This window comes from Lasiodiplodia theobromae (assembly GCF_012971845.1).
Source record: "Lasiodiplodia theobromae strain AM2As chromosome Unknown scaffold_30, whole genome shotgun sequence".
Lineage (NCBI taxonomy): Eukaryota > Fungi > Ascomycota > Dothideomycetes > Botryosphaeriales > Botryosphaeriaceae > Lasiodiplodia > Lasiodiplodia theobromae.
In genome coordinates, this window is record NW_023336506.1 from 262,131 (window position 1) to 276,100 (window position 13,970).

Sequence of the window (13,970 nt, forward strand, 5' to 3'; positions counted from 1 at the left end):
CGGTTAGCTTAACCTTGTAGTTGCAAGAGCTGAGTGGATTCTCAAGCACACGGGATGTCGAGTTGTTCCACCGGCGGTAGCGGTTATGATTTATCCCGTCGGCGTCTCGTTGTCCCGGCCCATGCCATAGACATGGAGATAGACCTAAGTCATCATTCAAGATGATAATTGCATCACAGGAGATGCAGCTGCTTCTGCCTGCGTCTTTATTTTTTTTATGCAAATAATGCAGTTAAAATCTTAACGATGTCATCATTATTCCGTATCCCTCATCAGTCTGGATATGCATGATACATAAAAGAGACCGTCAAGCAACACTACCCCATAAAGTCTGTTCGCGAGGTGTCACAATGGTGAGCTACAGCTGTAGATGAGTCTGGAGCTGTGATGTAGAAGCAGTTCTTTTCATATCCATGGACCTAGATGGATGTAGACAGCTCAGAGCCTATCATGGTGACCTGAGACATCGTAGTGGAGAACTGCGACACTCTTCCGACTTAGTTTCGCCCCGTTCAACATCCTCCTAGCGTTCAAAACGAGCGGTGCCCCTTTCCTGACGCAGTGGATACCCTCTCGCTCAAACTATTTCGTATCTTTTACAGATGTACAATTTCACGGATGCGCCTGCCCCAGGACTTAATCAATTGCCACAAACCAACTCTTCGGGGCTGTCTGATATCCTCACCAAGACATGGCTGACCCGTTCACTTCATTTTCCGATCCGGCTGCCAAGCCAGTTGCTTGCCGTATGGTCTCATCGTAATTTAAGAACGGCTTTCTACGAGCGTGCGGGTGATATAATTATTCAGAACAATCAGATGGACTCTTCTTTTGTCATTCTAGTTTCATCTCGCTACAGACATAGCTGGCCTTTCCTCGGTTCTAATTCTGCTATTTGTTGGATGAATTAGCTGTATTGTAGAAGGAAGTACAGATGAAATGTGATATAAAAATGCGATTCTAAATCGGAACAATTGTTAGTCTCTACGCTATGCTCTCATCGTCGCCGCCGTCATTATTTAACCACTAAGCGCTCTATAGTCAACCGCACTGTGATACCAATAAAATACAAATTAAAGTGCCTTCTAATTGGACATTAAAATATGGGCAATTACTACAACACACAGACGCGCTTTGTGAATAAACACTTCTATCTTACAAGAACCGTAAATACACGGCCGCACTGTCTTCCACGTAGATAGCTATCCGTCTATAAAAAAAAAAAATCAGGCTCCTTTATAAATAGAGTTGTATTCCAGCGACATGTATCACCATCTATTACAGCGAGCTCAGGCTCAGTGGCACTCGATAAAGTAAGAAGGCATGAAAGCATACATTCTAGGGTATCTATATACCTTATTACAATCTTTGTACTCAAGTCTATACATTAACGCTAAACGTGTCTCAACGTGTCGTGGTCATGCGTTCGTAAGATAGTCGTGGAGTAGTTGGCCTCTACCGTTCGATTTTCCTCTTGACGGCTCTCATGGAAAGGATGGTCCCATCCTTCCCAAACGGTCTGCCGACTTCGGTTGCAATCAGCCTGACGAAGTCTCGCGAGATCCAGTAGCTGCTGTGTGCGCCCAGCATGGTCAGATATTGAATCTCGAGCGGCCCCCCTCCATACTTCATGAAGAAGTCGATCTGGCCGTTGTCGTTGAGAGCATAGGCGCGCTCCTCGGCAATCTCCTCACGGGTGAAATTGTGTGTTTCGAGCTCTACGTTGGAGGGCATACGTGGCATCTGAGCTTTGAAGGGCACAGCCGATTCGGGGCCGCCGAAAGTACGGCGAAAGGGGTTGGAGAAGCTCAACCACGATGTGGTGGAGCTGGGTACGAAGGCAGTCCTCAGACTCTGTGCGTAGTCGGCGTCGACGGTCGCGTTGAGACGATATGCTACGGGATCATAGGGATTTACAACGTTGTAAACATTGTCTACAGCAAGACAGCCATACGTGTCCTGGTCCCCAGCAACACCAGGGCTGTAAGGGAACTGGCCGCCAGGCTTTTGTCTGTCATGGCGAGGGAGCAGAGCAGCTTTTTTGAGTAAGAGGAAAAACCCGGCAGGACTGCCACAAAGGAAGAGATTCGTCGTGTCGAACAAGAAATGGTCAGTCGGTAGGCTTTCCTCCGGCGTCTTGGGATCGGCCCAGGCTTGATCAACATATGTAGGTTGGCGACTTAGAACATCACAAGCCATGACACTTCCCAGCGAGTGGGCAATTACGTGCACTCGGCCCCACTGTGAGAACCCGGGGTTATTGGCGCACCATAGCCGATAGATGCGATTAGCCTCTCTTATGCATGCGGCAATCATCTTCGGATGATGCTCCATTGACAGGTAGTAAGGAATGTCAAGCATGACATCGCTGATGATGTTCCTTACCGAAGGCAACGCATCCGGAGTGATGTCTTTCAACGTATATTGGTTGGAGGCAGGATGCTCGTCCTCGTCTCGATATCCGCCATCTTCGAAAGATAGGCTCAGTCTCCAGTTGACCTACGCATCGTTAGCCATGGCAAGGCAGGGGTGAGAAGTGCACGCACCGGTAACACCATTATGCCACCCATATCGTCCCTTAAGTGGGACTTTACGCTGTCTGTTCCCAGCTCGACGTTCATCTCTCGCCGGAACGCGTTGATGGCATGTGTGAAGTGGAAGCTCTCTATACGCTCCGAAAGTTTTTGGCCGATTCCGTGGATAACAAGGACCAGGTCGGTGACGACGGGCCGTTCTGAATGGGCGAGAGAGGCATCGACCTGAGCTCTGCGCTTGGGAGGGGCGCCTGCATGCGAAGTTGACACGCCTTCCCTAGCCTTCTCTGAAGCTGCAGTCTTGTGATCAGGATGAAGCTTGTCCCAGATGTGCTGATCGAATCCACGGGTAACTTGGACACCAATCTTGCGGCCCTTACGAATGTAGTTGGCCAGAGGTCGGCGGCCGTAGTAGTCAGAAGGTTGGAGGCTCGGGCGAAGTAGGTAGGCCTCCTTCTCGTCCGAATAGATGACCTTTGCATCAAGATAGAGGCGCTTCCGACCGTCCCTTCCATATGTGGCAGTTCCCGAGGCCTTGTTATCTGGACCGTCTGCGCCGCTCGAAATATCTATCATGTCTCGCGCATGCTCGACAATCTCCTCTCGTTCCTTTTCCGGCGAGGGCTCGTCCTCGGCGGCAGTTTGGACAACCATTTCGCCTCGAGAGGTGCTTGGCCTGCTGTCCGAATTCCTTTTGGAGGATTTTTGCTGCTTCTCAGGCCATAGAGGGTGGACTATCTTCATCTCGCCCAATGCGCCCACTTCGACCGCGCTGTTGAGCTCGTCTCTCCATGTTTGTGTCCAGGGCTGCAGGGAGACATAGCCGGCCTCAAGGAGGTTGGCAACTTCGGGCTCGACTGGCAACATTGTATCCTTGTAGAACCAGGTGCCTCGGATGACTGGAGCGACGTCATTGAGCGGAGACCAGTAGATTGGGTCCATCCTGTTCGGTTAGAAAGGCGGGCCCCAATGCTGGGCGGGAAGCAAAGACTTACTGTAGATGGGGCATGACTACTTCATGGAGCCTTGAGACGCCAACGGGGACCCTGGCAGACGGGCCGCTGACCTTGGGCTCGACCTTGCTGTCTCGCTTGGAGCTCCGAGGCGAAGGCATGGCCAGGCCATCGTCGTCGGCCCAGTCGTAGCTATCGGCGTGGGGCTGGATCAGAGGACGCGGTGCTATAGCTCTTCGCGACGGAGCCCTGACAAAGGGCGTGCCTGTGATGGAACCCTCTTCGAGGTCGGCGGGGTCCAGAGTGCGCAGCGAGCCGGAAAGCGTGGGCTGGAACCTGGCGTCCTTGTCGTCGTCTTTGGTGCGGTCGTCATACGAGTACGAGCCGGAGGGGCGTGACGACTGGCCTCGCTTGGGAGCGATGTCGCGGCCCTCGGGAATGGTGTAGCCTCTTCGCCGAGCATCTTGCACGCTCATCTCCAGGGTGTTCTTCGCAGAGCCAGGGCGGGAGCGCTCATGCTGCTGCTGCTGTTGCTGCTGCTGCTGCTTCTCGTTGCCCTGCTCCTCGCTGTGCTTCAGCAGCTTCTTGCGCAGGTCCAGCCATTCCCGCTCCAGCTGGTGGTTGTCGTAGACTGAGAAAGGGCGGGGAGGCTCTCGGTGGGGTGCGGACGAGCCGGTGACGGGGGGCGGCAGTGGGCTGAGCGGGTCGTCGATGGCGAGCGGGCTCGTGTAGAAGAAGCGGGCGGGAACGGGGGGAGCGGGCTCGGGAGCGTGCAGGATCTCGCGGACGTATTGATTCTCCTGGCGAGCGATGGTGGCAGTACGCTTCGGCCTGGACGACATGTTTGCGACGTGGGCGGTGAGCGGGCTGCTACGGACGAGCGAAGGGAGGAAGCGTGGGTGGGCGGAGGGTCATGGCCCGCAGCTCATGTTGCATGCGGAAGTCGAGTCGAGGGGCGGGGTGCAGGCAGCGAAATGTTTGGAGGCTTGCTCCACGTGCGGTCGACGCGCCGCGCGTGTGACGCCATCCCGCCCGGCAGAAAACGCCCAGCACTACGACGCGTTCGAGAAGCCGCTCCACTTCTCCGCATGCCACATCACTGCTTCTCCTGACATTCTCAACAACACCGTCCACCAGCTGCCACCAGCCCCGCCCCTTTCCACTGTCCGCGTCGTGTCGTGCCTCTCTGGACCACCGCTTTACATCCTCCCGCCCGCCACTCTTCCATCCGGTTCTCCCGGTTCCCGCCACCTTCACATTCCGCGCCTGCTTGAATTACTAGTCTCCGTTTTCCAGTCTATCCGCGCCTCAAAAGGCGCTATCCTGTCTTGGACAAACCGTTCCCTCCAGCCGCCGTCCTCGCTCCCGGCGCTGCTCAATGTCGATCATTCCGAGTAATCCTCCTTTGTTCCTCTGTTCATAAGCCATCTGTCCGCTCTCATACTTCAACAACCAGTAAAATGGCCAGTAGAACGGCTTACAGCGTTGGTGGTTTAGTGGTAAAATTGATCGTTGCCATATAGTTGCAGTCCTCACAGGAGTATCTCATCCCACGAGTGCTCCCAGGAGCTCAACACTCAGCTTCGATCAGCCCCGGGTTCGATTCCCGGCCGACGCATCTCGTTTTGCACTCGTGGTCTGCGCGGCATCTCAGAGGTGGTCTCGTTGGGCCGGCTGGCAAAATTTTTGGCTCGGGTGGGGTTCTGCTACACCATGTCTCCAAGATAGTGTCCGAAATAGGCCCGCAACTGAAAAGCCGTCTAACAACATGAAGGAACTCTTGTACAGGGAGCATGAAGGCAGTGCAATGCGCCAAGTTGCGCGTGCCGCCTGCTTCTGCTTCATTCGATTATTTTGTCACCTACCTTATGCGAGCAAATCGCAGGCTATAGGTACGCATCACCATAAACAAATCCAGAAGAGTGTGCAGAACAGCTATGGCTGTGATGGGAGTAAGTATACCTGTAGTAAAAACGAGTCATATTACTTGATATTGCGACATTTGACAGCAAATACTGAATACATGAGCCAATAATACGTCTTGTTCCATTGAAACCTAGATGCACTATCGCATTTACAACTATAAGGAGGTGGACACTAGCAATCAATTGATATGCTCTCCGCTACTTTCACTCACCTCTCGCTACAGAGCCTCTTATCCCCCCAGGCATGCAGTTCAAGATCTCTTTCCGTTGATTCCTTTAAAAATAATAAATTTCATCACCAAGCCATAACACTAACTCTCTAACTTATCGTGATAACGCAACGCTCCCAGCCTTACCTCTTAACAATAGTCACAGCGTGGGTAGTCTCATAGGTAAAATACTTCGGGGTTAAGTAGGTGTGAGTGGTGGCAGTAAACCATCGGACTTTGGGAGCCCAAGCTCGAACCACCAGGTGGAGCAGAGACCCTCCAAAGAGTTTTGGGTTGATTTGAATCCTCGATCAACGAAAAATCCGCGTTTGGTGTTTATCTCAATATTTGCTTGCTCCATATACTACCTCCTTCTGCTGTTTTATCCGTGGAGTTGCAGGATCGATTGCACTCTTGATATAAAGATGACACCTGAGCGGTTACCCCGAACAGTTCCAATCCGAGAACGCGAACACAGACTATTGCTCATCGAAGTATTTTGCACCTTTTTGCACCGCCTACCGCTTGTCTTTGGTATAATTGCTGTGCAGAACCAGTGTGTATGCGTATTTGCACAACGTCATCGAGGAAGTTCTTTATCGCGCGAATCAGCAGCTGCATGTTTCCGAGATATACACTATTTGCTCACAGATCCGGCTAGATGGCGCGGGAACATCCCTAGCCTCTACAACGAAACTGCCCAATGGGCTGAATGTTTGGGGCAGACGGATTGTTTGCTTCTCTGACAGCGTTGTTTCGCGGCCGCCTATGGTACTTATACTGCCCTCAACTACCACACCCGCGTTTCACATTCCACCCCAATCATCGATTGCAAAGGCACAAGAGTACTCTGTACGAAGCTTGGTTTGAAAGTATAGTAAACCATCCGCATTTCGCTATTTGCATAGCTCCTATTTCGATTCCCAGTTACTAAGCCAAATGGCAGAACACTACAACGCGGAGTGTTCCCTCAAGACCCAAACGCCCGCGATCCTTCTTGTCCACCCAGCATACACTCACCCTCCAATCACTCAACCATGCCCTCCGACAAGCAGAACGCCGAGTTCCTGTTCTCCATGCTCAAGCAGCTCGACGTAAAGCACATCGAGTGGAAGCGCATCGCCGAGGAGCACGGCATCACCAATGGCCACGCCGCCCGCATGCGCTGGTGCCGCTACCGCGATGCTAGGGAGGGCGTTAAGCCCAATGCCCGCAAGAATAAACGCGGTCGTGATTCCGTCTCCTCGGACGAAGATAGTGACGATGCCAGGGCTCGTGCCAAGGCCACTGACAAGGGAAGCGGAAAGAGGAAGAGGCCGAGGGGCGTCGATGTCGAAGGCGCGGATGAAAAGAGTGATGACGAGGAGTTCGTGGTGAAGAAGGAAGAGAGTGATAGGCCGAAGAAGAGGGCGAGGATCGAGGAGCCAGTCAAGAAGGAGCCGCCCGAAGCTGACGAAGATTCTGATATGCTAATCGGACGGATGAAAAATGTAAAGGTCAAGACGGAGGTGAAGGCGGAGAAAGTCAAAGACGGCAAGAACGAAGTCAAGACGCAGGTGAAGGCAGAGGAGGTCAAGGACGAACGGAAGGAAAACCGCACGCTCTATGATATCCCGACCGTGAAGAAGGAAAAGGAAACTTGAGGCCTTGGGCATCTAGGCAATCGCATTGACTAGTTCGTGTATTATTACGCAACAAATCATGTACAGTACATTCATGAAACAGCTTCTCATTTACCTATTCCGTGGCAGCCGCAGCACTCATGACACCCCTTCCGAACCATTCGCTGACCGTCCCAAACTTATCCCTGCTCTTCCCTAATGCGTCCAAAAAGATATCGTGCCTCTCAGCGCTCTCCTCCTGAGCCTTCTTGATTGCCTTGATGGTCGCGTTTTGCGGTGCGCAGATCGGGCACTCCACTCCACTCATAGGATCCTCAATATCACGCTCAAAGTCAACGTTCAAACAACGTTGATGGAAGCTGTGCCCACACATGAAGTGAACGGTAGGCTGATCGAGTGGATGGGGGCAAGACGGACACCGGGTCGCTGTAAAGGCCATGGGCTTGGAGTTGAGCGTCTCCAGCTCTAACTTCTTGGTTGTGGTATCTGCAGTGAACGTCTGTATCATCTTGCGGTTGTTGGCGATTTCCCGGCGCTCGCGATCAATTGTCGTGGCGAGGTACTTCTTGATCATGCCCATGGTTGCGACTCCGTTGGAACTGAGTGTTTGGATGACCTGTAGGGGGGCCATGAGGCCATCTTCATCAATTTTGCGCAGAACGGCGTCGAGCTCGTCTCCCGCTTCTTCTAAGATGGTTGGGGATGAGGTAAAGTAGGCGAGCGCGGTCGGGTAGAGAGAAGGATCCTCTGGCCCGTATTTCCGAAGTGCCTTGATCGCACCTGGCGTATCCTTAGCTGACGTATAGGCCCGGAAGATGTCTGCACGAAGGCCTTGTTGCTCCCTGACAAGGATCGTTCCGTCCTTGAAGTTCGTTAGCTCCGAGAGGAGCAGGACGTTTGAGGTGTCGATGGGGATCTGGCATATCGTAAGCACATTGCAGCAGCAAGACCAGATTACTTAACACCTACGTCTTTGCCCTCGACAAGCTTCTTGGCCTTGCTCTCCCACTCTTCTTTGTCACCATCCCTCGCGCTGGCCGCCGTGTGCAAGTACATCTCAAACAATGTAGTGTAGAGATCGACCTTGTCTTCCTCACTTATGTTGTGCGAGTTGATGCAAGCTTCGAGGAAGATGATGAACTCATTAGGGTGATCGACGAATGATGAGAAAGCTGTGCGTGGTTTGGGAACTTTGTACTCTGGCGCAGGTTCGTCGACGGTAGTCTCAACAATTTGTGCTTGGCTCGCTGTCGTTCTCTGGTCGCCGGATCCTGGTGAAGAAATGGCATTTACGTTCATATAAGGCAAGGGAAGAAGCGCGGCCAGATTCTGGACGGCAGTTGTGGCGTTGCTGACGATCCCCATACCCTGAGTTGCCGGGGCGTCTGGTATAACCACAGCATCCTTTTTGGGCTGGAAGTGACCGGTATAGTAGTCAATAAAAACCTGGGTCATGTCCTTTGGGCAATGCTCCAGTAGGACAGTGGCATACTTCATGAAGTTTTGATAGGCCTGCTTATGGTCAGCTAATCTGCTCTCTAGTAGAAGGGTTCTTTGTTCTTCGTACATTTTCGGGCTCGAGGCGCCAGATGTACGCAAGTGCTTCTGCGTATCTCTTTGAGTCTTCGATCAAGATGTCAACGACCAGCTCATGCTCATTGTGTTTCCTTGCTAAAAAGGCTGCTTGATCATAGTAGCCTCCCTGACGGCACATGGCGATGGCAGTATCCAGGTCAAATTTAGGATCACCGGGGGACCTGATAAAAGCCTCGAGCTTATCAACGTCTTTGAGTTTGGCATAGCAATTTAGGAGCAGAGTCGTGTGGTCCGGAGTTGCCTTTTGATGTTCGTGGAGTTCTTCAAGATATTCGATCAGATTGTGGATTCGTTGCGTGTCGAGGAACTAATTCGTGTTAGTTGAAATCCGTCACGAGTGCCGATGACCACCATACCTTGCGGATGACCTGGGACGGCTCGGTGTTGTCAATCGCCTTAAGGTACTGCTGCATTGCAGTGTCATAGTCGCCCTTCTGATAGAGATGATCGCCGTATCTCCTGAGAATCACGTTTTGCGTTGCTTTGTCAACACCGGCCTTCTGAGCCATGTTGATTGCAAGAACATAGAGATTCCTCTGGTAGACGAGTTCGAGCTTTTGTTGGAATGATTTCTCATGGTATCGGAAGAGCTACCAGTAGTCAGCAAGATTGAACAGGGGACGAGAGAGGGCATTTATGTACTTTGCCGTCTTGGGTAAGTACGAAGAGATCACCCCATTCGACGAACACAGCTTGGACTCCAGATGGCAGGGCTTCTTGATGAGCGATGATCTTCAGGTCGGTATCTAGAATTGTGAAACTGGATGTAGAGAACAAATCGTCGGCGGCGCTGCTGCCAAAAGCTCTCACCGCACGCGTGATGGTATTCGCTTTGGGAGGGGATACGACGGCGGTGTAGTCCTTGTAGGTGCTGATCATCTTCTTCGGGCCATCGTAAGAACCGAAGGAGCGCCTGCCCCCAAGACCGTAGCAGTAGAGACCATCGTCACGGGCAACAATGACGTCTCCGGTCGATTTATCGACGGTCATGCAGTCCACACCACATCCTGTCTCATCCAGCGTGCGGGCTGGTTGTCCTTGGCCGCGCCCAGAGATAACCAGCGTTGATATGCGACCGGTTGTGGCAATATACAGCGTGGTGATGCTGCCCTCTCTAAAAGTTATGCCGGTGACAGGCTCCTCGGACTCAAAGACGGTTCGTTGGCGGGCGCCGCGGTCGTGGATAAGATCTCCTCGCACTACGGTTACCGCGCCATTACCGAAGCCAACAGCAAGCTGCGACAGGTCATCCATTGCTGCAAAGGCAGTGACCTGCAATGTGTGAGTGGCGGCCGTGGTTGAAGAGTGCACGGTAGCTTACGGGGAACTGCTTCCTTCCATTGTGTATGGTGAGAGTAGACTGGCAGCGGGGAGCACCGGTCTTCTTCTCGAGCTTGTCAAGGGCCCAGACCTTCAGGGTTGGCTCGCTCGAAAGGTCCTCGGCGATGGTCACGAGCAGCGAAGTGCCTTGGACTTGCTTCATGTATCGAATGGAGCCGGTTTCGTGGGCTTGGAACTCGCGCACAACCTTGAAGGCGCTCGAGACGATGCGCACGGCACCATCTTGGCTGCCCAGGAAGACATTGTCGGAGCCGGACGCAACGCTGGTGATTTTGGCTTGCTACAACGCGGTCAGGGTGGAGAGCATGAGGGTGGGGAGCGGGTTGGGTACATCGAACAGCGAGGCGTCCGGGAGCTTGACTTGGGAGACGTCGAAGAACTTGAACGGTTTCCACTGCAGCAAAGTCAGCGCGAGCGGGCGGTAGAGCTAGCGGCGATGCGTACCCCCGCGAAAGCCATGGCATCAGTCCATTCTCCGGGCGCGTCGGCGAGGACGTAGCCTGGTCGTGCGGCGGAGTGATATCAGATCGCTGCCAAGCCCGGTGGCCCGTGCACTGCCAGCGCGTCGCGAGGGCGGGCTGGATTCCTTCGGCGCCTGCTCCCTCCTGCTTCGCCTCTCTCCACGACACCCATCGCCGCGACTTCCAAAGCCACGTCGCTTCATCCTGCTCATTGTACGCCCTTGCAACTGCAGCTTTTCTCGACTTCGCCGCCAGCGCCGACTTCTTTCTTCTGCCACCTCCCGACTGGCGCGCGTCCTCTCTCCGTGCGAAAGCCTTGCCTGACTCCCAGGCTCTGCACGCCCACGCGCCTTCCACCAGCTCCCCAACTGAAGCGAGGTAGCCGCTGCCGACGCGACCTCACCCGCTCGAGACTTGACTGCGCCGCGATCCAAAGCCTCGACATCTCCGAGACGCTTTGCAACCGGTTGACCACCTACGTCACTTCCTTTGCCCGCAACACCACCAATCCTCCAGCCAACATGTCGGACAAGCTCAACCAGTCTCTTGACGAGATCCTCAAGGCCAACAAGCGCGTCTCCCGCGGCCGCCCTGCCGCCCGCCGCGCTGCTAGCGGAAAGGGCGCTGCTGCTGCCACCGCTCCCGTCGGTGGCGTCAAGAAGAACACCAAGGCTCCCAAGGCTGCCGCCAAGGCAAACATTCCTACTGGACCTGCCTCCAAGGCGCATGGAGACAGTAAGATCATGGTCAGCAACTTGGTATGCGCCCCGACTCCTGCTGCTCGTTGAGCCTCAGCTGACACGCCACAGCCTCACGATGTGACTGAGCCTCAGATTAAGGTATGTTGAGCGCGAAGGCCGCTTAGCCTTGGACTTCTCTCGCCGTTCCTTTTGAGACGCACGATCCTCGCAAACTTCCTCTTGAACCTTCCCGGGGCGCGTTGGCATTCTCCGAACACATGCAAGGACACGCTGGTCGACCTCACTCCAACGAAGCAGATCTCCCGCATGCTCCTGCTCGCCTTTCGATGAGCTTGATGCACGGCCTGGGATTGATCACACGTTGCACGTCTCGCAAAAGGTCCGTTTCGAGGCTACAAGACTGCCTGGCAAGCAGCTTGGCCCATCGCGGCGCGGACATTAGAGTGATGGCTCTGAGATTTACCTGCACTGGTATCTCTTACTCGTACTATGCGGAGATTAAGGCACCGTGTCGTGGCAGCATTGGTGTCAGCGAGCACAGCAGTGAAGCAGTACAGCACAGCATCTTGAGCAACCTGAAAAGCCATCGACTGGCCTGAGTACCACACCACGACAACCCTGGAGATCGTCCCATACCTCAGTCGGCGAGGGAAAGGTCATCCAAATGTACAAAGACCAGGGACAAAGCGTCATTGTCGGACCTTTCCGGTCCTTCCGCGTTTGTGGGTTCTAGGCGCCCCCTTCTAATCATGGCTTTGTCCATGACTTTCGAACGATGCGCGTAGAGACACACCGACGAGTGGAAGAGGAGGACGAGTGTGTGTTTTCTCGGCAAGCACTGGAAACAGTATGAAGCTGTTGCTGCCCGACTTGGATCGCTGAGGTTACTGTGGCACTAATCCCGGAGTTCAATTCGACGACACCTACACTTTGGCGTTGGACCATCCAACACGGACTGGACGCGGACCACAGATCCATTACTAACGTTCACTGCTGGCTCGCTGAACTGATGCTGCCCGTCTTGATATGATCGTCGTTTGGTTTCTGGACTTTTTCATCGACCAGCCACATTCCGTTTTGCCGCGCCTGGATGATGATGATGGAATTCGGAAAATGTGTATACTCAGACAAGTCGACTAATCCCCTACTCTCTTATAGGAGTACTTTGCGAAGAGCGTCGGACCGGTCAAGAAGGTTCTGCTCACCTACGGTCCCAACGGCCAGAGCCGCGGTGTTGCCACGGTCATCTTCACTAAGCCGAATGCTGCTGCTGAGGCTGCGGCGGCCCACAATGGCCTGAAGGTCGACAATAGGCCCATGAGAGTAAGAAAAGGCCGCCCCGTGTTCAAGGCAGGTCAGCGCTTACGCAGCTTAGGTTGAGGTCATTCTCGGTGCCTCTGATGTCCCTCCTCCCGCGGCGCCGAAGCCGCTTGGCGAGCGCGTCCAGTAAGTCGAGTCGGAGCATGAGTGCAGGAGCGGTGCTGACGAGTTTCAAGGCAACCCAAGAACGCTGCGAAGGCTCAGCCGAAGCCGGCTACGCAGACCAAGGCTGCGGCGGCGGCGGGCAAGGCGGGCAAGAAGCGCCTCCGCGGCAAGAAGACCAACCGTCCCAAGCCGAAGACGGCCGAGGAGCTTGATGCTGAAATGCAGGATTACTTTGATAGCGGCAACGGTGCGGGTGTGGACGGCGACACTGCGATGGCGACCAACGGCGGCGCCGTGCAGGCGGCTGGCAATGGCGGAGACCAGATGGAGGATGAGGTTATGGTGAGTGCTGATCGTTGGCTTGGCGAAAGGGCTTGGCAGGGTGGGCTGACAAACTTGTTCAGTAAACGGGAATCACAAGCACCACGTGCATGCTGGGCGATCCTAAATTGCGATACGAGTCAGGCAGGGTCTGGAGGGTTGATGGCAGGGGTATCGAGGTGGCGGGAGTTATTTCTTCGGGGTGTACTAAAACACAAATGCGGACGGGCTCTCGACGGACAGACTGCTTTCTCTTCAGGGCTCGCGGCGTTCTTGTTTGGAGCAGTTGCAGGCTGCTGGGCCAGGGGCCGATCTGGCAGGGCCAAGCCCAAGCAATTGATTGATAGAAGCTTATAATAGCGAACAGTGATGATCACAGCGGGTAGCACGAGATCCGAACCCAAAGCAGTGGACGGTGAGGCTGGCGGCTCGGGTGAGCGCGTCCGCTGATCCAGCAGTTGTTGAGGCGCACCGTGGGGACAAGGGGTCCGGGGGCTGTGGGGAGTTGACGTCTGGCAGGGCGGCTGCGGATTTGTGCGGAGAAACGGGAGCGAGGCCCCTTAGCGTTGACCAAAGCCTCGGCCAGGCGTGGGCCGGCGCTGAGCCATGACCAGCCGAGCCTCCACCAGTGCGGTGCCGCATCCGCACGCGCGGTTCCCAAATCTTAGAGCTGTTGAGCGTGCTGCCACGCGACACCGTGATGCCGCGCGACGGCGGCCGCATGGGCTGCCTGGCCCCTGTCGCCGTCCACGCCGCCGGCCGCTCCCCAACCCCGGCGCCTCGCTCGAAAGGAAGCCGACGGTGGGCGGTGGGCCGTGGGGCTCCGCGCTGCGGGCCCCGAGTCGTGGGCGGTACGGTTCCGCTCTTATCGGCACTGTCGTC

The 13,970-nt window shown here is 54.6% G+C and overlaps 3 protein-coding genes across 3 annotated transcripts; 2 read left to right on the forward strand and 1 right to left on the reverse strand.

Annotated features, from left to right (window-relative positions):
- Positions 1-6,658: 6,658 nt before the first annotated feature.
- Positions 6,659-7,264, forward strand: LTHEOB_9136 (uncharacterized protein; the record flags this gene model as incomplete). Its single annotated transcript, XM_035518691.1, has 1 exon — positions 6,659-7,264. The coding sequence occupies one exon, from the start codon at positions 6,659-6,661 to the stop codon at positions 7,262-7,264; it is 606 nt and encodes a 201-aa protein (XP_035369166.1).
- A 94-nt stretch (positions 7,265-7,358) lies between these two features.
- On the reverse strand, positions 7,359-10,639 carry LTHEOB_9137 (Zinc finger RING-type protein; the record flags this gene model as incomplete). Its single annotated transcript, XM_035518692.1, has 8 exons — positions 7,359-8,159; positions 8,213-8,755; positions 8,811-9,146; positions 9,196-9,429; positions 9,482-10,111; positions 10,161-10,460; positions 10,512-10,574; positions 10,625-10,639. 8 exons carry the CDS (start codon positions 10,637-10,639, stop codon positions 7,359-7,361), a joined length of 2,922 nt encoding a protein of 973 aa, XP_035369167.1.
- A 523-nt stretch (positions 10,640-11,162) lies between these two features.
- Positions 11,163-13,174, forward strand: LTHEOB_9138 (RNA recognition motif containing protein; the record flags this gene model as incomplete). The annotated part of the gene is made up of 6 exons (XM_035518693.1): positions 11,163-11,399; positions 11,451-11,480; positions 12,501-12,665; positions 12,718-12,788; positions 12,839-13,109; positions 13,172-13,174. 6 exons carry the CDS (start codon positions 11,163-11,165, stop codon positions 13,172-13,174), a joined length of 777 nt encoding a protein of 258 aa, XP_035369168.1.
- Between the last annotated feature and the right edge of the window lie 796 nt (positions 13,175-13,970).